The sequence below is a fragment of the Lampetra fluviatilis genome, chromosome 9 (genome assembly GCF_964198595.1).
Source record: "Lampetra fluviatilis chromosome 9, kcLamFluv1.1, whole genome shotgun sequence".
Taxonomy (NCBI): Eukaryota; Metazoa; Chordata; class Hyperoartia; order Petromyzontiformes; family Petromyzontidae; genus Lampetra; species Lampetra fluviatilis.
This window is the reverse complement of record NC_136283.1, coordinates 5,413,164-5,436,680: the sequence shown is the minus strand read 5'-3', so window position 1 is coordinate 5,436,680 and position 23,517 is coordinate 5,413,164. Positions and strand designations below refer to the sequence as shown.

The 23,517-nt window shown below is 45.7% G+C and overlaps 1 protein-coding gene across 1 annotated transcript in view; it reads left to right on the top strand.

The window, feature by feature from the left end:
- Positions 1-1,393: 1,393 nt before the first annotated feature.
- The window catches only part of LOC144934153 (uncharacterized), a 32,410-nt gene continuing 10,286 nt past the window's right edge, over positions 1,394-23,517 (top strand). Inside the window, exons 1-6 of the mRNA XM_078859643.1 lie at positions 1,394-1,485; positions 16,412-16,767; positions 17,592-17,691; positions 17,944-18,120; positions 19,127-19,173; positions 22,100-22,757. Coding sequence (XP_078715769.1) covers positions 16,681-16,767; positions 17,592-17,691; positions 17,944-18,120; positions 19,127-19,173; positions 22,100-22,757 — 1,069 coding nt within the window. The 5' untranslated portion in view covers positions 1,394-1,485; positions 16,412-16,680. The remainder of the gene's footprint in view (positions 1,486-16,411; positions 16,768-17,591; positions 17,692-17,943; positions 18,121-19,126; positions 19,174-22,099; positions 22,758-23,517) is intronic.

Below are 23,517 nucleotides of genomic sequence, written 5' to 3'. Positions count from 1 at the left end.
ACAGCGTGGACGTGGTGGGGGGGGGTGCAATGGGCGAGACAGCAATCACGTGCAGTGTGTACCGCCAATGGAGCACGCGTTCCGCATTGTTTCTGGCGTAAAGTGGTGGGGAGGAGGAGGGTGGTGGTGGTGGTTGGTTCAGTGGATGGAGGGAGGCTGGGTTGGGGGTGGGCACTGGGCTGGTGCTGATAGAGGCTGGGAGGGTGCGGGGATTGTTAGGGTAGGAGGGCGAGGGATTGAGGTAGTAGAGGAGGGAGGGTGTTGAGGTTTGGAGGGCGGGTGGGTTGCTATTTGGAGGTGTAGGTGGATGGAAGGGTGGGGGGTAGAAGGGTGAGGAAAGGCGGATAGATGGAGGGCAAGGGATTGGTGGTACGGATGGTGATGGGATTGGGGTGAGTAGAGGAGGGTGGGTGATAGAGCTGGGAGGTGGGAGGCTGATAGAGGATGGAGGGAGGAGAGAGTTGGGGGTAGAAATTGTTTGGAAAGGTGGGGGGGTCATTGGGGAGGGTGGGGGTCCATGGGGAGGGTGGGGGTCATTGGGGAGGGTGGGGGTCCATGGGGAGGGTGGGGGTCATTGGGGAGGGTGGGGGTCCATGGGGAGGGTGGGGGTCATTGGGGAGGGTGGGGTCCATGGGGAGGGTGGGGGTCATTGGGGAGGAGGGTGGGGTAGTGGCAGTGGGAAGATGGTGTTTGGGTGGGGAGGTGGTTTCGGTTTGGGTGGGGAGGGTGGGGGTTTGGGGAGGGTCGAAAGGGGAGGGCGGAGGGGGATGGAGGGGAGGGTGGAAGGGGGATGAGGGGAGGGTGGAAGGGGGATGGAGGGGATGGTGGAGGGGGGGGTGGAAGGGGGATAGAGGGGAGGGTGGAGGGGGATGGAGTGGAGGGTGGAAGGGGGATAGAGGGGAGGGTGGAAGGGGGATGGAGGGGAGGGTGGAGGGGGTTGGAGGGGAGGGTGGAGGGGGATGGAGGGGAGGGTGGAGGGGTTGGAGGGGAGGAGGGGGATGGAGGGGAGGGTGGAGATGGAGGGGAGGGTGGAAGGGGGATGGAGGGGAGGGTGGAAGGGGGATGGAGGGGAGGGTGGAGGGGGATGGAGGGGAGGGTGGAGGGGTTGGAGGGGAGGAGGGGGATGGAGGGGAGGGTGGAGATGGAGGGGAGGGTGGAAGGGGGATGGAGGGGAGGGTGGAGGGGGTTGGAGGGGAGGGTGGAGGGGGATGGAGGGGAGGGTGGAGGGGTTGGAGGGGAGGAGGGGGATGGAGGGGAGGGTGGAGATGGAGGGGAGGGTGGAAGGGGGATGGAGGGGAGGGTGGAAGGGGGATGGAGGGGAGGGTGGAGGGGGAGGAGGGTGGTTCCCACTGATAAGCAAAACGCAGCGCTACGCTCAGCACAGCGCTGCGTCGCGAACACTCGGGGTGGAGTTTGCGCGCGTCCATCCATCGACAGTCGCCGTCTCCTTCGCTCTCCTCTCGCGTCAAAGTCCCGGCTGGGCAGGTAAGAAGACGTGTGGGGCTCAGGCAGCAGTGACAGCACGCAAGCACTTGCCCTCACCCCGTGTGTTACACGTGCGCACATCAGGATACTGTACTTGTCCACACTTGGACCATGCGTGTTGAGTGTCATGCGACGGGGGGGTAAAGTCTACAGTGTTAAGCAAACGCAAGTGCGATCCGGTTAGCATAAGGTAATGTGTTTTAAATGCATTATGTAAACAGTATATGTGTGTGTGTAGTATACAGATGAAGTACTCTGTACATTGTGCTGAGTAGACACAATGTAGTGGTAGTAGTACTACTCGCAAGCGTGTAACATCGTCGTTTGCAGCATGCCGGGGCAGTACTACACAGTCCACTATCGGTGACATGCTGTTAAGTATTTCTCTCTGGTCCACTGCTGGATGACGACCCCCCCCCCCTACTCATCGTTTGCTTGACCATACTTCACCGCGCGGGTCAGTGCTGCGGGTGGGTTTGTGGTGAATGTTGAGCGGGGAGAGAGCGAAAATCAACAGTGGAGGGTTTTTTTGCCGCACTGCCCCCTGCTGCCCACGCTGCCTATAGCACCTGGGTCATGTCCACGCTGCCTATAGCACCTGGGTCATGCACGGTGGTGGTGGTGGGCACCCCATCCAAAGCGATAAGCCACGTGCGCTGTGTTTATCCCACGGATGTGTATTTATTTTAGTTGTAGTAGTAGATGTCGTTTGGTTTCATAAGGGGTCGTCCATAAATGACGTCACGCGATTTTGGACGATTTTTGACCCCCCCCCCACGGCGTCACAAAAAGTCAGACCCCCCCTCAAATATGACGTCACAAAGCTCTCCCCCCCCCCAAAAAAAAAACATGCTTGAAATCACTTTAAACTATTGCCATTGTAGTGCGTATTTAATGTGGCGCAGCACTCTGATGTTGTAGGAGAAAACATTTATTAAAAAGTCTGTTTAATTAAGTAGAACGTGTTGTCTATACATATTTAAAGTTGCGCATTTTGATGTGACGTCACATTTCTCAACCCCCCCCCCCCCGTCGTCACACATCGTCACAAATGTCTGACCCCCCCCCCCCCAGGTGCGTGACGTCATTTATGGACTGCCCCTAAGTACTGATAAATATCAACGTGTGTGTGTGTTCCATTGCTGCGTAACGAGGGCGGCGTGTTGGCGTGGGGCGAAGTGTTTGTTACGCGCCTTCACTCAGAACCTGGACACCCGAGTTCAATTCCACACCGCGGGGTTAATTAACATCATCAGGCGGCGACCGATATCCGACCTTGCCCCCCCCCCCCACATTACCACCATCCACTTCATCATCACCACTAGAGGCCGACCGAAATTCGGTTTCGGTTTTGGTTTCGGCCGAAAGTTGGCAAATGACCACTTTCAGTTTCGGCCGAAAGTCATTTTTTTTTACTTTCGGTCTGGTTTCGGTTTCGGCCGAAACTGATATTGACTTTCGGTCGTCAATGGAAGATCTGTTTTTTTTTTAGAATATAACGCTAGTGCTAAGTCTATCACTCTGCCTATCGGCCGGTCAGTCGGCGCTAGGCAATCCTATGCGATAGGCTGCAAACACACAGACACGTCAGCAGCAGCAGCTTGGGAACGATGTTACAGCCGCAACGATGGTCTGCTAATGTATATACGAGCGGTCAACAGACGGCAGCCTGCATCTCCATCCGTGGGTGGAGTGTCTCTTTAGCAGGACGACATCAAAGTGCCTCTGTTGCCTGTTCCCAGCCTGCCTGCCTGCCTTGGCTTGATGTGTTGCGTTCGCTTCAGTCTACACGCGTGTTGATACCGAGATAAGAAGTCTGACAATTAAGAGGCCGATCGAAATTCTGTTTCGGCGCCGAAAGTTGGCAAATGGCCTCTGTCGGCATAGTTTCTGTTTCGGCCGAAACCAAAAAGTTAACTTTTGGTTTCGGCCGAAAGTCAATTTTTAACTTTCGGTCTGGTTTCGTTTTCGGCCGAAACCAGAAATTCAATTTCGATCGGCCTCTAATCACCACCACACACTTAATCACCACCATCACCCACTTAATCACCACCAACCACTTAATCACCACCACCACCCACTTCAACACCACCATCACCCACTTAATCATCACCAACCACACCACTTAATCACCACCAACCACTTAATCACCACCACCACCCACTTCAACACCACCATCACCCACTTCATCATCACCAACCACACCACTTCATCATCACCAACCACACCACTTCATCATCACCAACCACACCACTTCATCATCACCACCATCACCCACTTAATCATCACCACCATCACCCACTTAATCACCACCAACCACACCACTGACCGTCGTGGTGAAGTATAGTCAAAAAAACCGCCCGTGATTGACGCAATATGCGGAGGACTTCATCCAGCAAATGGAATTGTCAGATGTCTGCAAAGTATTGTTCATTTTTGTAACGTATGCGTATATGTACACACAGTAATGTTTACTGTATATACAGTCTTCTTGGTTCTTTCGGTAAAGTCACGTAGAAGGGAAGTAATACAATAATAAAAATAAAACATAATAAAACAATTCTCACGACGTTTCGGCCACAACGCAAGCAGCCGTCCTCATTCTTCGCCTGAGGACGGCTGCTTGCGTTGTGGCCGAAACGTCGTGAGAATTGTTTTATTATGTTTTATTTTTATTATTTTATTACTTCCCTTCTACGTGACTTTACCGAAAGAACCAAGAAGATGAATCCCTGCAGTCACGAAAGCTTTAAATCGAAATGTATATACAGTCTTGTTAGTACTGTGTAGTAAGTGTATATTTGGGTAAAGTGGTACTGAACTTGTCCTTATTAAGTACTGGCTAAAGCATGTGTACAGCGTAAACATAGTCGGTTATAACAATACAATATTTTTCTATCGATTAGTATACCATTCCATTATACTTGTTTGTTTTATAGGCACACTGCTATTCAGTAAAGTACACAACAGAGTTCTTTCTATGCACCACCCATCAATTAAAGTTGACATTTATCAGGGCAGTCTACCCACTGCTGCATGAAGACGTCTTACCAGCGAAGTATGGGGTTCATCACAACACTTGCCATGCTGTGCACATGTTACATATGTTACTGCTCTGTGTACACAGTATGTTACATATGCCGCTACAGTTAACTGCGTAAACAAGTCATTCACTGCTGTAGGCATAGGGGATTAACACATTTTACATTTTAAAAAATACATTTGATAGCTTTTGTTGTGTTAGACTGTACTGTGTGTGGTAGCGCTGTACGATTGTGTTTACTGTGAATGTATGAATCATCTGTTGTTTGCTATGAAATGTACATATTCGCTACAGCTAACAAGACGAGGAATGTGTCCGATGATGTTTTATGTTTGCGCAAGCAGTTTGCTATCATGTTTTTTTTTTAAACCCTGCGTAAAAAATACCGTGGCATGTTAGCTTACAACCATTTGTTTTAGACCACATGTGCGCTTGTGATCCGACGAACATTCCAGATTGTTTGGATGTTTCTAACCCCACCGACTTGACACACGTCATGACATCGCCCTTATCCTGGACCATCTTTCTCAATGATAGATCAACGATATTAATACACACGGACGTTTCCCACCTCTTTACACCTCAACAACAACCATCTCTCCTCCCTCCTTATCTTCCTTCATCCGATCCTGGCCATTTATCGGCATTGCCTTCATCAAACCACCACTCGCATCATCGTTTTATCTCGCCTCCCCACAATCCTAACCCTTTGGCAGCTGAGATGCCCTATTCATAGAGAATTAAGCTGCTTGTGTTGTGTTTTTAGTTCCCCCCCCCCCTCCTATTAGGGCTTGGCTAGGCGCCCAGGGTATTTTATAATGGTTAGGCAGTCACAGAATGGTAGAGGTGGGAATCAGGTTATGTATGTGTGCTCTCGCTAAACGTGTGTGACGATATGTGTAATGTCTTGTTACTCAGAATGTGTGCCTTTGGCTTTTTGCCTTTGTGTGTGTGTGTGCTTCAGGGTTCACTTGTATGTGTTGTTATATTTGTATCTTGTGCATCTGTCTTTCCGTGTGTGCATATTTGCCTATGTATATACCAGCGTGATGGTGCCCCATTTTTACAAAGGGGGATCGCATTGATTACAGCACCTACCGGGAAAGCTCTTGGAAAGGATTATTCAGCATCATCTTGCTAGGCACGCCATATTCTTTGTTACAGCAGAGGTGTAGAGAATATGAACAATACCTACATCTCTGCTTTATTGCAATGGTCAAAGCCTATGCTACCATCATTAGGTCAAGGCTTTTGGTTATTGTTCGTGTTTTCTGGGTCCTTGGCCCCATGCTTCCATTCATCAAGGACCTTCATGGTGTTGGGCAAGCCATTCACCTTGGTGTGCAACAGGGATGTCTTCTGGTCCCTATACTATTTGACATTTTGTTTAACCACATAGTTCGATATGCTTTCCACGGTTGTAATGGAGACATTTCCATCTCATACAGATACAATTGGAGGCTTATCGATGCCAGGGTGCAGTCACAGGATGGCTTCATATTGGTCAACCATGTTCTGTATGCCGATGGTCTTGCAATTGCTGCTCACTCTGAGGAGTTGGAGACTCTACTGGTGAACCTGGAGTATGCCACTAAGAGATGGATGGGGCCTTACCATCAGCCGCACAAAAACAAAGCACCTGCCTGTGTATTTTATGCCATCAAATTACTCTATCAGCGCAACTTCCCATGAGTAATGGAGAGGTTTCCGTACCTAGGGAGTGCGTGTATAGCCAGCTCTGGTTTGCCAGCGGAGGTCCCACGGAGTCAGTCAAGTGGCATGTTTCATAAGCTGCATAACGCTGTGTAGCACTTGGTTTAACCAGACTGGATTGTGTGAGCTTGCAGATCCTTGAAAGATCTGGACTCAGTCCCATCAATCGGTGAGCTCCTCTGGCAGGCAAGGCTGCTTTGGCTTGGTCATGTAGCCCACATGCCTAGCCACTGCATGCCCAATCAGCTTCTGTTTGGCCTGATAGAGGGGGATCAATGGGCGAAGGATGGTCTGGAAAGTAGATGGGATGATGCAGTTACAGGAGGATGTGGAGCTGATTGAACTTGCCGATGACCGGTACCAGTAGAGTCAAAATCACCCTCTGGAGGAGGCTCATGAAGGACGCTATTGGGCAACGGAGGGCAGAGAAGCAACACTCACAACAACGAGCACAGTGCCAGGCGGTTAAAACGCAGCAGGTTTGCAGTGGGGATCACAGGTGGTGCATCTGTCGGTCATCTCAGTCAACCCATAACAACCTGTGTTTGTCCTGTGATCTGCCAGCATGCCTTTTATATTTCTCATGGCCTCAAGGTGCACCTAGCAAGGCACAAGCGCTGTGGTTATATCACCACCACTTAGTATCGAATGGCGGGTGTTACATGCCAGGGTATGCGTGGTGTTTGTGGGTTAATTTACATGTACAGTATGTGTGTGTGTGACCGCTTGCGAAAGTGCGTGTTGTTATCCACACGGTCCCCCCTTGCACTTCCCCAAACACGCGTGTCATGCACCGCGTGCCCGCTCGGCTCTTGCACATGCCATACGTGATCCTGTCCCACGTGATCCTGTCCCAGTTGGTGTGCATCCCCCATGCATTCTGTAGCATGCTATGTATCAGTCAACATTCTTGAAAACATTCCTGAATTATAAATACGTGTCCATGTTACAGTATTCTGGCGGCCCACTGCCGGATGATGACCTATCCATGCCGTGCAGGTCGTGGAGGCCTATGTTTAAAGAGCCTAATAAAATAAAATGCCACCGGGCAAAAACAAATGCGATTAAAATTATGAAAACTCCCTGTATATATTGTTTTAGTAAAACAGTGATATACACCAGGGACAATTCAATTGCACGTTTTGGAGAATTTGTAAACGCACATTGATGCCTCTCCGCACGATGTATTAGCTAGCGTCTGGCTATTTGGCCATACATCCCCTTGCTCGTCAGTGTCGGTTTGTGAAGATAAACGAGCATATAAGTACAGTACAACAGTGGATTTTTCTGCACTGTGCTGCCCACCACACAGTTCCACAGCCTATAACAACCGGCTGTGCAAGTTGGTCCCGCATCCAAGCGCTAACCTGCTTGTTTTCCAAGATTTGATGAGATTTGGCTCATTCTGGGTGATATGGACAAAGGTAAATTGTGGCGAGATGTTAACTCCCTCGCCTGGTATACAGGAGGTCGTGGGTTTGATCCCGACGCCTGCTGTGTATATTTGTAGTTTCCGTGTTCTCTCCCTGGTGGCGTTGATTTTTCTCTGGGTCCTCCGGTTTTCCCCTCCACATTTAAAAACATGCGTTTGCAATATTTGGCTGATATACATTTCCAACTTAATAAGCCACTTCATTGAGCTATCATTTGTGACCATGTCACTTCTGAAAAAGAGCTATATAGCTCAGTGGGCCTTACCTGGTTAAATAAAAAATAGTTTAGTTTTAATTTAAATTATAATTACAATACATGTGTGCTATACTATCTATGTATGCGTGGACATTCATGTCCAGGGGAGTGGCCATTGGGACAAAAATATGTTTGTGCAAGGGTGTCCTTGCGTATAAGATGCGCTCTGAAAGATTGACGTTTAGAAAAATGCAAAGTGGCAAAACAATCTAAATAAAAGAATGTTTGAGCGAATTCATGATAAAGTGTTCAAGTACAGATATAAAACACAGCTTTTGTTTACAATATAACTCTACATACATACACAATATGGAAGCCTCTCCATGCTGTGTCGGGTCATTGGGGTTGTTTGACCATGCTTAACAGGCTGGTCATTGCCGGATGGTGAAGGCAGGGCCCAGAACCGGTTTCGGATATTGCTCCCCACGAATGTGAACCGTGTCCAGAAATGGAATTTGGGTCACCAGGCTAATGGTTGCAAACTATTGTGCGACTACCCCTCCACCCCAACAGTGGTACATGTGTGTGCGTGCAGTGCTCTGATCTGGCACCTTGCAATAAGCTTCCATAACCCCACCAGCCACCTACGACACAACTACAGTATGTCAATGCAATGTTTGGTGTTGTTTTCGGTATACGGAACTGCGTGCATGCAGCGTGAGTACTGTACTGCAAAACAGGCAGCAAAGACCACATCCTCAACTTCCCTTCAACCTCCAAACACTGCCGCTCTTTTTTGTGGAATAACTTTCCCCTGACTGGCTGTAATTAGGATGCTTTGTGCTATTTCAGTTCGGACTCAAGACCCGTTCTAATTCGTCTAATTTATAATATACGATATACATTGTATATTCTTGGTTCTTTCGGTAAAGTCACGTAGAAGGGAAATCACGAAAGCTTTAAATCAAAAGATATACATTCTGTTAAATCGCCCATTTGTCCGGGTTGTTAAGTGTGCCGAGCGTTGTTTGGCACGATCCTTGGCGTGTTTTTGCTCCACGTGTTGGGGAGCTTCAGGAACGGAGTTGAGCAGGCTCACATTTTTTTTCCCCTCGATTTATATTGCCATGTCAGATGCTGCTGCGAGGTTCCCCAATAGTGCCTGGGATGGGTGACCAGCACCATGCCCAGCCGGTGCGAGTGGCTGGTGGACGGCAGTGTAACAAAACAAAGTCCATTGTTCTCTACTGGACTTGTGTTGCTCTCATGTCTAAGCTCCATACCCTCACTACTAACATATACAGACCAGCATGGTGAAGTATAGTGACTTACCCCGATGACCCCATAACACCGTGGGGGGAGGCTGTCACCCAGCAGAGGATTGGCAATTGACCCCTGTGCATTTACAAAAATCGATTTGTTTTTGCCTGCATGCCCAAACCTGCCTTTACACCATGTGTCATATGTGCGCCGTGATAACGTTTTTTGAAGGTGACATTAATGAATGTAAACTGTAAATTGTCTTGCCAAAAAAAAAGTACTGTTCGATGCAAATTGAGGCTCTGACGTGTGAGCGGTAAATCCCTGAGCGTTTGAAGAAGGGAAATCGGACGGGTGTAAAACCCCCTGTTTGGCAAATTAAACACCAACTTTATTGCAGATCACTATCATGATGTCGAATACTTTTTGATGCTGGCATGCTTGATGGGGGGGGAAACCCCAACCTAATTCAGTTCGAATATAAAACGGTGAATTTGCATTTACAAAGGCATTTAAAGGCATAATTTGGTCACGGCTTTTGACCTTGATAGTACTTTTTTTTGCTTATACGTAGTATAATTAAATAAAATGTGTAAAAAAACTGTTTACTCAGCATCTTGATCACTTTTTGGAGGTTAAACACAATAAATCGTGCTTACAGTATTTAAGTCGCTTATGAATGAGGCCAATGGTATATTTGAATACTGTATCTTACTTACTGTATACGGACTGAATTCTCTGGATTATGAGACACTAAAGAGTAAAATACACCCCAAACGTGTGTCCAATTTAAAAAAAGTTATAAAAATCTGGCCACATACACCGCTCATCGCTTTGCGCTTAAATCTCATCCTCAAATTGAGTGACTAATATTTTAAGTTGGTCATACCTGTGCAGTGTATTGTGGATGTATTGAGCAAATTAAAGGCCCCATTTGATATACTACTGCCTTCTTTTTTTACTTGATACAGCAATCGTGCTGTGACGGTTCCACCTGAAGACGGAAGCTTGTGTTGCCTCCGAAACGTCGTGATTTTTTATTTAATTTTACTTTTATTAATTTTATTTTTTACCTACGTGACTTTACCGAAAAAACCTATTATATTTTCCTGGTGGCTGACAGCCCGATGCGGAAGTGTTTTCCAGGTTGTCCATCGGACAGTGCCCACCTGCTGCAGTGGATATTTTTAAGTCGCCGATAATCTTATACTGTAACTATGCATATACAACAATGTAATTTTCACAGATTTATTTGAGGCTCGATATAATTGGAATCGTGTGTCAAAGGGCAGTGCATAAGATGAGTTTCAGTGCATTAAAATCAAGATCAGCAATTCAGTATGGTGAGAGATTCGGTCAGAAGTTACATAAACTTTCGATTTGGAACATTGGCGTCACAAACAAAGACACATTTATCCCCCGTATAGTCTTAACAGGCTGTTGGGGCAAGTGCTGTTGGCAAGCACCTAATGAAGGCTGGCACGGCAACACCACGCCCGGCCACCTTTGTCTCCTTAGTGGCAATGTTTACACATCACACTAGCTACTCATTTCAGGCTGAATCGATCTAGGAGAGGCACCTGTTCAAATAATCGCCACTGGTGTTGGCCATGAGCGGGAATCGAACTCGGGTCACCGGGTTCTTAGCACAAGCGCACTAACCGCTACACTACTGCTCTCCACAGGAATTAAACTTTGAAGTTGCATTGCATTCTGTGGCCAGATACGTGGGAACCTGGCATCACCCTGTGAGACATGATAAGCCAAGTGCAGGAGAACCAAGGGGCAGCATGCATTAGCAGCAACTACCCCCTGACACCAACCCCCTAAGGTCTAGATTTGAAGCTTTCGTGACTGCAAGGAATCATATTCTTAGGTTTTTTCGGTAAAGTCACGTAGGTAAAACATCAAAATTAATGAAAATAAAATAAAACAAAAATCACGACGTTTCGGAGGCAACACAAGTCTCTTTTTGTTTTATTTTATTTTCATTAATTTTGATGTTTTACCTACGTGACTTTACCGAAAAAACCTAAGAATATAACCCCCTAAGGATCCATCCTGGCAAAGCCTCCAAGCGAGCCCCCTTCCTATCCCCAAGTGACCACCCCTTCGGTCTCTAGCACAGAGTACCTAATGGCCAGGGTCAACTAAGGGGGAAGCAAGCGACATTCCCAGAGTGCCATAGTTGGCATTCCCATTTCCTATATTATAGGAAACAAGCGTCATCTTATTTTCCTGCCGTGGCCTATTGTTACACGACACAAGGTCATCCAAATTGATACCTCGGGGATTCTACAAAGAGACCTGGTCATAAAGGAGGTCGCCAGTCCTACCGCCCCCCCCCCCCAAATCAATCATTGATCGTCTGTCTAGGCCTCATAGAGTCAAGCGGGAAGCTCGACAACCTTGTAAACACGGAGTTTTGAAAGAAAGAAAAAAAACCTGCTGAAACCTCAGACGCTATTGCGTTTATTTGTACAGTACTGTAGTTTTTTTAATGTGAAAGCAAAAACATATTTTGAAAACTGCAAGGCCAAACTTTTTTCAAAAAATGCATTGAAAACAAGAGGTGAAATAATTAATTGCACAAATAAGATGGGCTTGTTGAAAGGAATCGGTATTTAATGTTTTTTTTTATACCACAGGCACAGTTTAGACATTATACCAATGTCAGCCTGCACAGTACTTTTTAACAAGGTTTTTCCTGTTGACCTCGGTTGTTGTGCCCACATTTTTGGCAGCAAACGCCGCCTATCTTCATGGTCCTGCATGCATTGGAGGGGGGAAAATAAACCCACAGTTTGCGATACCAAAACAAAAAGGGGTTGCATGAGGTTTGCTGCAATTATTCGTTTCATTTTCCATTTTTGTTTTGCTTTCTCTTCGAGCTGTGGGGCAGCAATCTTATTTCATTTTAAAAGTGTCCCCTTGTGTACAGACATCCCAATGGCTCTGTTGAATGGTTGGGATAACATTTTTCCATGGGTATTTTTTGTGGTTGCTAGGAATACAAAATGCAGGGGCGAAAGCAGTTGGCACCGTGGTTAGTGAACTGCGATGCAAACCCAGCAATCTGAATACAAATTTCGGTCACGGATAACATCAGTGGTGAGTGATATTTGAACTAGTCCCATCCTTCACCAACCTGCACTGACCAGTGCGGTGAAGTATGGTCAAACAACCCATGTGACATGGTAGGGGAGGTCTTACAGTATTGGATCAAGAAAGGCTGCACAATTATTATTTCGCACACGGAAATGCAAATTAAGATATGGTTATCAATAGCAATTTAAGCTTCGATATATTATTGTTTCATTACAAGCAGTTTAAAGCGAAATGTTACATATAATGAGTACTGTAACAGTAGTACAGTATATTAATGGCACAATGTGAAGTTGTACTTTTATTCTTTTTAAGGTATTATACAAACATATTAAGGAAATATTTCGCAATAATTGTATAACATGTAGCATTACAGTAATGTATATATTTGTTGATAGGACCATATGTTAAATAAAATAAAACTGGTAATTTTATGGAATATTAACCCAAACTGGAAGCTGCAATGGAGAATACAGTGAAAGTCAAACTATTTGCGGCTTATTCCAATGTGTCATTAAAAGAAGAGAACGGGTGAGGTCATATGAGCAGGTGTTGTAGGCTTCTGTGGGGTTACTCTGTCAGTGTATTTCTATACCCCTAAAATCTTAGTCCACTTTCACATACTAAATAACCCTCAAGAACCACAAGGTGCGTTGGGATCTACGGATGAATTGCGCCTTACAAATATAAATTTTTGTTATGGCGTGTGGGAGGGCCTGACCCAGCAGTGGATTGACAACAGGACTGTACCTATTCTTAGGTTTTTTTCGGTAAAGTCACGTAGGTAAAATTGTTTTATTAATAAAAGTCAAATAAAAATATTTTACTTTTATTAATTTAAAATTTTTACCTACGTGACTTTACCGAAAAAACCTAATAATATGAATCCTTGCAGTCACGAAAACTTCAAATTCTACTACTGTACCTGTACACATCGTAGTTGCTGAGGAAGCATGGTTAACATGCCGTTTTATTGTACGCACCTTTGTATTCTGACACCTACCTCTGTCGCGAACCTTTTTATCTGCGCAGACAAACAAATAAATGAGAATTTGGTATATTGCCCAGGTGTTAATTCCTGTGTAAAAAAAAATGTGCTTAACAAATTTGTCACTCCGATTAGCACGGTGAGCTGGCTACGTATGGTGAGAAAGAAGTTCAACATACATACACCATTGTGTGTGGCTAATTCTCAGCATCACATTGTTTAACACACAACCGACACTGAATGGTAAACGTCTTCACATCGTCTGGTGCCGAGAACCCAGCGTGTGCTACTACTGCGTACGTGTTCGCTCCTGTGCCGTACAGATCGCCAGTGTGTTTGACATTTGTACCGCAGGCGTATTGTTCGATATTACATCCAATGTTTTGTTCCACGTGCTCCGAGTTTCTTCGGCAACTGAACTCCGTTACTAAGGATTATCTCTGCGCACATTGCAAACAACGCACGATACAAGCAGAAAACACAACCGAGAACTTTATCCAGTTGCGTGCTCTTTGGTGATGGGGCATCCAGGTGCTATACACCTGCATGCAACTTGAACCATTTATTATTTAGCTTTGTTCGTGTTGTGCTTAAAGCAGAGTCCATAGTTGTCCGCGTAATAATGTGAAAAGTTACGTGGTGGTTTATTTCCCACACAAAGCCCTATTTGTCAGGGGAACCATGGTACTGATATTACTTAGATCAATGGACTTCATTGCATGGCCCATGGGCCACTGTCGGTCCCTGGTTGCCTTTAGTGCGGCCCCTGACAGGCAGTCACCGACAATATTGAAATGTGAAAATACCTCTGCCATCATCGTGTTATCAAACCCCAATGGTTTCCAAAGTGTGACGGCCCTCGCACTGCTGATGTCTTGATAATTGTTTTTTTTACCCTTCTATCTGGCAACAGATAAAAAAAAACATAATTCTGATAATGTGCACTGTCCTTGAAGTTGATTGGTCCACTTCAAGGACAGTGCACATTATCAGAGTTATGGTTTTTTTTGTTTGCATTATGACTGCAGGTAGTGTGGTCTATGTAAACATGACTCCTTGTAAAAAGGTGTCAGTTTTGTTGCCAGATAGAAGGGTAAAAAAAACTATTATCATATTTTTACTGGCAAATGAGGTTCCAATGGTGCTGATGTCTTATCGGCGAAAGTGAAGAATACTGACCCTAGATTCTGTCTGGGCCACAGCTTCTCTTCGAGAACGTTGCCAACCTCCATTGTGTTATGTGAGGTAAGAAGAAGAAGTGCCTGTGATTATATTTTATGTATTTGGGAGGGCCTTTATATGTTAGGCTTTCTTTGAATTACCCACGCTGTGGCATATCTATAGTAACGTGGTGCACATTGCACACACACACGCACTGCTCTGATGCAGAGCATTTTATGTGTACATTCGGGTGCGATTGAGGTGTTGAACGTTTGTTTGAAGTATTTCGGACAAGCTGATAGCAACAGCACAGTCAACCAGTTAAGCAGCTATTCTCTGGTATGTATCTGGTCAAATGTTTTTTTATTCACTGTCCTGTACGTTCATTGATGTATCTCCTTTACACTCGAAAGTGGGCTAGATTTCAGACCCTGTGAATCAGCTTCCTTTTACGCAGGCACATCATGGCCAAATCTGGCCATGACCTTTTTGAGAAGGGAGAAAGGCTTTTACCTCATTGTGTTTGTGTCACGAAAACAACCAAAGTACCGTGTGGGTGGATTAATTTATGCCTCCAATAAGGGCAATGACTAAGCGTCGTTCGGAGCGCAGGACATTTACTGTTGGAAAACAGTTTATTAACACCGAAGAATACCCGCATTGGTCAATTATCATGAAAAATGTGTCCCATTGTGTGTTTTTTTTACAGTGTTCTCAATGCACGTTTTAATAGTCATTTAGTATATTTGGTATTTGCGCTATTCTTACAGTGTAAGAATATCACAGAAGCACTACATTTCACGGACGACATAAGCAACGTAATGTTGCTATGAGGTTTTGCTCAAAATAACTAATTTAACGCGGTAAATGCGTTCCTGAAAAGTGCCGCGTTTAAGCTTTTAAGCGAAAACAATGTCCCCAAAAGGAATAGTGTAAAAGGTGGGGATTGCGAGATGCGATGTACACACACAGCACTAAGATGGCAGGACAAAGAACTGACACGAGGGTATGCCACCACATGCAGTCCTGTATCATTCCGCGCGTTTACCCAAAATTCCCATACCGCTCGGCCACGCAGCTCCAGAAAGTACAGTACTGTAGTTCGCCATCGACCGCTCAAACCGCGTTACAACGGGCACGTTCCACGCTGTACGAAGAGTGTTCCCTAATAGGAGAGCATTGCTACAGCGAAAACGCGTTGTGTGAAAACGCGTAAAATAAACGCGTTCCTAGTATTCTCAATAGAATTTTTGAGGCATTTTTCAAATTTGGACCAAGATGCTGGCGCACTCGCCCAACTCCTTGGAGAATTACGGCACGGGATCTTTAACGACGACCGTGAAACAGGCGACATTTATTTTGTGTTTAATACCCCTGCAGTTTTAACCAGGTCGGCCATTGGGCTCGAACCTTTTGCGGCAAGCACGTGCGTGAGCGCTCGGCCATGTCACCGCTTTCTCTGCGGATTAAGTCTTTTACAGCCGTCTCTCTCGTAAAGTTAGTTGTACTTTGTGCTCGCTGGCACAGCTTTCAAGTTTAGCTCGGGGCAAAGTTTTCCTGGTTGATTGTTGTGTAAAAACTGTATCATATTGTGTAATGTTTGCATGTTTTTGCTCCGAATTTAACGAGGGATAAAAAAATATAGTGCAGTGTAATGCAAGAAGGTAATCGTGATTGATTTAGTTGATGCATAAATGATGTGGCAAAATAGAAATGTTAATTATGTTCAGAGTTGTCTTCACGTTGAGCGTGTAAGTTCAGTTTGTCCGTTCCCTCATCAGCAGCGTGTTTAGAAAAAAACTATTCACCGTCAAAAGATTTCACTAATATTTGTTTACAATCAGATTAGCAAAGGCGTGCCGGTTTCCAACACTTTTACCCAGCCTCACTGTGAAACCTCAATTGCCCTCCGTATGCCTTTTTATGACATGTTGCAATAAATTAGTCCTCAACATGCTGGTATAGCAATCCGACGGGCCACCATAACAGAGCTCTGACCTGAGTTACTGCCACGCTGTCCCCCGCAGGCGAGGCGAGGCGCGATCCGGAGCCACGTCGACAGGCGCTGTAAAACGGCGGACGAGTCGTCGGTGAGCGGGCGGGCGATTTAGGCCGCTGGGCCGGCGGGCAAAGGCCGCCGCGTCCCGTCAGCTGCTGCTGCTGCGGCGGGGAAGCTCGTGTCTCCGGCCTAGCCCCATCCCAGCCCCTTCTGGGGGTTGCGCACGGGAATCGGCGCAGGGCTCGCGCACACGCACTGGGCCTGGAAGGGCCGCCTGAGGGTTGAGATTGGCGCGCCATGCCCGTGGAACGCATGCGCATGCGGCCGTGGCTGGAGGAGCAGATCAACTCGCAGGCCATCCCCGGCCTGCGATGGATCAACAAGGTACTGCCTGCTGACACACCACGATGCCGTTTTGGGGTCAGGTCGCACTTCATAGATACCCCCGCGGCGGCACGTGCACCTGACATTGCCTCCCGCCATCTTCTAATTGTTCACCAAGTTCTTATAACCTTGATCGACTAAAGGAAAGTATGACCCCCTCTTTAATAGTGCTGTTTGTTGTTGGTCCCTTTGGTGGTTTGGGTCTTTCGCCCTGTGTTCAGCAACTCTGATTAAATCAAATGTATATGTTCGGCCAGGTTTACAATTTTAACGAATGTCAGTCTTTTTGACAAACGTATTCCATTGCCCTAAATACCAACAGTGGTGGAAATATCTACGGTGATGTTTCAGCCATTGTTGTAAATCTGGCTCATCGTGTTTGTCACGCGAAAATGTGGGTATATCGTCACGTTGCAGTATATGCATAATCAGATAATTGTATTGGAGGGACAGAGCTATGTGCTTTTAGGTGACCTCTCCGTATCACCATTGTGGGACTCTTATCATTGCTTAGTTAAAACGGAAAATGTATTTTAAATGACTTCAAAGTATACATGGAGTAACTAGAGGAAGGGGATTAAAGAGAGCTGCAGGGAGGAATGGTTGTGTAGCACAAGCTATTTATAAATCAAAAGCAAGGCTTAACTCGACACATCTAGTAAACGAAAGCTCTCAGACATTGTGTGTTCAAGAGTGACCTTAATGTTGTGTATTGAATGTTGCACGGATAAGGACACGGCACAAAGGCATCGAGTAACTTAAACACTTCCTGCTTGGACGGGCATTTTTTAAGACCTGCTTGCGATGTATTTTGTCTCCTTAAGGAGCAGAAGATTTTCCAGATTCCCTGGAAGCACGCGGCGCACCAGGGCTTCGACGTGAACCGCGACGCGTGCTTGTTTAAGAACTGGGCCGTCCACACAGGTGGGTGTTGCGAGACCTCCAACAAACCGTCTGAGCTCGCAAAGTGTCCCCGGCGAGTCGAATGTTGCATGTGCCAACTTTTCAGTGTTCGTTTTTCAAACAAAATTTTCAATTGGTATTTTTTCATTTGAATGTAAAAAATTAAATGTAACCCCTCCACCCCCCCCCCCCCCCCCCCCACAAAATGAACTATTTTTTAATTTCACATTTATCTGCCCAACTTGGTGATGCCCACCCGGGGTCGCTCACTAGGGAAGCACCGGCCCGACCGGGAGGGAGACCCCAAGTCGTGGAAGACGAACTTCCGATGTGCCCTGAACTCGCTGCCGGATGTGAAGGAGCTGCGCGACAAGAGCAAGAAGAAGGGGGAGAACGCCTACCGCGTCTACGTCATGCTGCCCGCTCGCGAGAGGCACAAGCGCAGGAAAGGTGCGTGACTGTCGCGGCGGTTCGCATTGTGGAAAAGTTTCTTGTCGCGCAGACCATGTGACCTAACGGCGGGTATTTGGCTGCCCTGTGCAATGGGCAAAACCCGCCGTTAAAGGAAGTACAGTTGTGCTACAGGTGCAGCAGGTGTTTGGGTAAAACATAAATGACATTCAGTTTCCTGTACCTCTGTTGGCTTCCCCTGCCACTGCCCCTATACACATGAACTCCCCCCCCCCCACATCATGTCGTTTTTGTACAGGAAGCTGTTGATGCGGTCGCATTATTTGCCCCAAGGGGATGCATGTACATAACGAATGGAACAGAAATAATAAAATAGACAATAATGGCATACCTTGCTGCTATATATAGCTCTTTAACTTTGTGCACTTTAGTTATTGCACCCGTAAATGTATGTATGTTGAACTTTTTTCGCATCCGTACGTAGCCAACCATGCTAATCGGAGGTAGCAGTTCGAAAGAAATTAGTTTTCAATTTAGAAAATGTATTGTTAATTTGGCTAGCGGCAGTACATGAGCAAGAATCAAGTTTAAAATATATTCAATATCCATTTTACTGTATTATTACTGTATTATATTTGTTAGCATTTCTTAGCATTCCAGACGCCACTGATTCTGGCACATGTCCACAGTGTCGCATGTGGCTCTGGTGTCCAACACAGTGACCCCGTAGTAGTAGTAGTTGTGGCCCCCTTGGCAAGACAAAACACATTGCACAGCGTCGCGTTTCTGACTAGTAACTAGACTTTGGACTCATCGGCATGGAAGCATTGACAAAGGGTCGTCATGAACCCCAAGAATCATCGCTTGCGTTTCTCAACCCCCCCCCACATCACTCATCGTGGCCCAGCCGATCGGCTGTCAGGTTTACACCCAATCCGGTCGGCTTCGCTGTGTCAACGTTAATGTCGAGCGGTGCATAGCGTGTGGCGTATTCGCTGGCGTTCAGCATTGTTCAACGTCTCGTGTTGCCATTCTGTGTGAGCAGGGTCTCTGGCCAAGAATGACAAACTTAATGGAATGGCCTCTGACAATGTAAGTACACTTCCTGGGAAAAAAAATGTCTCTTACAGTACAACCACCATCTGCGTCAATGAGCCTTTCTGTATGTGCGTTTATACATCTGCGTGTTAAATCAATAGCAACACTTAATGTAAGTGATGAGAAACTCGACAGACAGATACACACATGCAGACTGAAAACAAATGTGAATAAAAACATGCAAAATGTGATTTCTAGACAACTAAACATAAGTTTGCTTCTATGATGATTCTCTGGTCACTATTGTGTATTTTACCATGTAGAATTCACCTTTTGCAATTTTTTATCATTCACATTTGTGTGTTGTTAACCACCCTTTGTTACTCGGTGTTTTGTGACACCGTGATTGTCGATACTACAACACTTTAACACGCCTGAATTAACATGCCCCTGTTGATTTACGTACATGTGCTTGTACTAAACTACCCTATCTAAGACCAACAATGTAATACGGTAATCCAATACGTGCTGACGACAGTGATTATAACATCCTGTGGAAATGAACTAGAGGAAATGATTTGAACAACTGAACAAAGGCTGCAAAATTTGGATAAAAATAAATAAGCCAAACAAAAGTCGCACGGGACGAGTTTGCTGAACAAAAGAAAATAATTGTTGGACAAAAATCACAATTTAAGGTATATAATATATATCTCTGGTTGTCATTGATGGTGGACTGATATCAATATTATTGAAAAGAGGAAAGCGAGAGCATGTTGGAGTACTTTTTGGAAATTAGATTTGATAATGAGAATCAACCTTCCACTTTAACTGAAGGGGAAACGTTTTCGGTGAGTGCACGTTACATATATTATAAGCTGCAATGCCACAGATCAGAAATGAACCCGCCGATTAAAAATGAATCGACGCAACAGACAAAGTACACGAAGAAGCATGGAGAAGTGCATCTTTGGAATTCTACTGAAAGACGAAAAGAGGAACATAGATGGGAGAACAAACGCAAATCGGTAGGAATCGTAATTTTAAGAAAATAAAATAAGTGGCCTTGGGAAGGACACTTTTCTAGAAAGGAAGTTGGCTGATGGACAAGACAGGTGATGGGAGTGGCAACCATGGGGGGGTATCGCATCCCCCAAGTACGACCACCGAGACGATGGAGAGATAAGATTAGCCCGATTGCGGAATGTGGCGTCAGAGGGCTGAGAAGTGGATACAATGTGGAGAGGCCTCTATCTAGCAGTGCATAGAATATGGCTGATGATTATGAATCCAGTATGTGCCACGTGATCGCACATTCCTACATGTGATTTACGACATTCCTTCCCCATTTCTTTACAAATTACTTCCCCATTCATTGTATTATGACATTTAGGACCTTACTGAATTCATACCACTGCAGTGTCCAGCTATTTCTAATTATCACACGTGACTATGTAATGCACATCGAGTCGGTCCTTTCACGTTATTTTTCAAGTGCACGGATTTTAGAATTTTAGAATTGAGCAATGCATCCCAACACGAAACAGTCGGTTTATCGTCTGTGTTGCAGTTTTATTGATCTGGTCGGAACACATGGTTCAAACTTTTATTTTGAATAATCATCTTTTACGGGCAGCGTTCGGTGGGTGGCACGTTGCCAAGGCAATGATGTAGCAAGACCGTGTTTTGGAAACATGAACGCCATGGGTTACAGCACGGCACAGTCGGGTAAAGTTTTTCTATCCAGTAAACGCATAGCAGCTGATACGTGCGCAGTAACATGAGTTACTTCCACTTCCAAAAGTTTCGGTTTTGTTTTGAGTGTTTTCTTTTGACCCTTCTGGTGTTTTATGAGGCCTGTCTAGACATTTTTAAAAATACCTTTTTGTTTACGAATAAAGCTTGTCCTCCAAGGTAGAAACATGTTTCGGTTTCGTTTAAGGTTGTACAACTGGGAACACATCCTTCTTAAATGTCATGAAAGCAAGGGTTTGTTTAGTGTTGGCTCGCAAGATTCGAAGCGCCAATGTTTAACAGCTTGAGCACCCATCTTGGCCTCTTAATGATTTCCTGCAGGGACACTATCAAAAAGTACACTGCCCCTGGAAAGGAAGTTAAGCCTATGCTTTCGTCTGTTTTCTCGCAGAATAAAAATGATCCTTATACGCTTGTTAAACAAATACTGCTAGAGGTTGCATTCATTTAAGCTGTTATCAAAAGCATGCAATCATGATGTGCCAGTATCAAAACCCTAATTTTAACGATTTTTTTAAATTTGCGAAATGAGGTCCTTCGGATCAACGATGTGTACATTCTGGTGGGCCTTGAGCAAGTTGAAGAGTTTGATAGATGGCCTAAGAGACATGGCATCAATCCTTTGGCCTTTGGGCCTCCCCCTTCAGTGTTTACAAAGTGTTTGTTTAAACAAGGCAGCGTTGAACCCCTTCTTCATTAAATGGGTTTGAGTAACAATTGGATCCCACCTTGCTGACGGAGACTCCTTTGGAATAGAAACCGGTTCAAAGTTTCCATTTGTAAACTAAAACATTAATCTGCAAAATCCATCGGCCGTGGATTGAACTCTATTAACCCTTCTGTTAGTAATAATAGTTTAAGATTTGTGTCCATCCATTGCTTGAAGGAGGCCTTTGCTGTTGCAGTCATGGTGGGTCATTTGGCCAAACGTTACTGTGCTGTTCTAGTTCAGGCTGGCAAAGGTGGGTAGGGTGGGGTGCATAACCGGTTTGTATATCACTCGTTACTATTGCTAGCCATAGCCAGGAATCGAACTCGGGTTGCTAGATTGTCCTTGCCCCCCCACACCTATTATCATTGTTAGCTACGTACGGTGTGAAAGAGGTTCATCATTCATAGTGCAGTGGCACAAACCACTACGCCACCGCTTCAGCCCCTTGTATTAGCAAACTGTAATTGGGATTCCAAACATGGTAACAGCAGGCAATGTTCTGCTGAATTTCAGGATCAGTCGGGGACTGTGAAAGGAGAAGGTGGCAGTGACCACAGGCAGAGGATGCACATCAAGCTGGAGAACTGTCGGCTCTTAACGTCATCTCAGATCCAGAAAATGCTGTGCGACAGCCTCATTGACACGATCACGGACGACGACAACCACGACGGCCGCGAGGAGACGTCGGCCGAGCGTCCGGGGCACAGCAGCCACCACCTTCCCACCTTCCCCGAACGCCGGCCAGACGTCGTGAGCAAAGTGGGCGACTTGTCCGACGAGAAGCTGCCCGTTGGCGAGATGCCGTCGCCCCTCACGGACAATCGGGACAAATTGAACGATCCTTCCGTGGTCTCCTGCCACCCTTCCGACTTGCCTATAAAGCGTGAGGTCTCCCCGCATGGAAGCAACGAGACGGAGCAAGAGGAAGGCGTGCCAGTTCTATACGCGTTGCAGACGCCTTTGGCGACGCAAGACTGCGGGCACGGGAACCTCACTGTGCTGGCTACACAGTGCAGCCTCAAAGCCGGAGCTTCCATTGCGACCTACGGCCTGCAGGAAGTATGGCGCAACGACCCGCAGCAGCAGAACCAGGGCTCCCCATTGGCTCACGGCACACAAGAACCCACTTCGTCGCACGAGCACGAGGAGCTGCACAGCACGGCCAGCGCAGGTAAATGCGGCAGCAGAGCTCGAGAATTGGCAAAGGTGTTCTTTATTTTTTTAAAGTGGGGCACGGGGAATCGACGGAATGGTCATTTCGATTTAAAGCTTTCGTGACTGCAGGGATTCATCTTCTTGGTTCTTTCGGTAAAGTCACGTAGAAGGGAAATAATAAAATAATAAAAAAGAAAACATAATAAAATATTTTATTATGTTTTATTATTATTTTATTATTTCCCTTCTACGTGACTTTACCGAAAGCACCAAGAAGAGGAATGGTCATTATCGATTTTTTGCTGGTCACTTATCCTTCCCATTAACTTTACTCCATTGATTCCTATGCCTAATATTGAGAACGTGTTCGACCACCACGCTGTAAGTCACAACGCTTCGCTTTCTGCTTCTTTCCTTGCACTGCTCGACTTTGGTATTTCTTCCCATCTTCTCTTTTTTTTTCTTATAACCTTCCTCAATTCAAGACGTGTAACTTTTCTATTACAACTTTATGAGTGCTGTTTGTTGTTTGCCACTTGGCATAATTGGCCTTTGGGCCTGTGCTTAGCAACCGTTTTGAAAACAAAAGGTGACGCTGTGGGTGTTGATATGTGACGTCAGTCTGACGTAGAGCTGAAGACGGCATTGTTTACGAAAGTATTTCTTCATTTCCGTCTTAAGTTTATGCTTTTATGCTTCCATCTATTCAGTTGTTAAAGTGATAACGTTCAAATCACGACAATGACGACTTAATTCTTCCATTCGTTAATTGCATT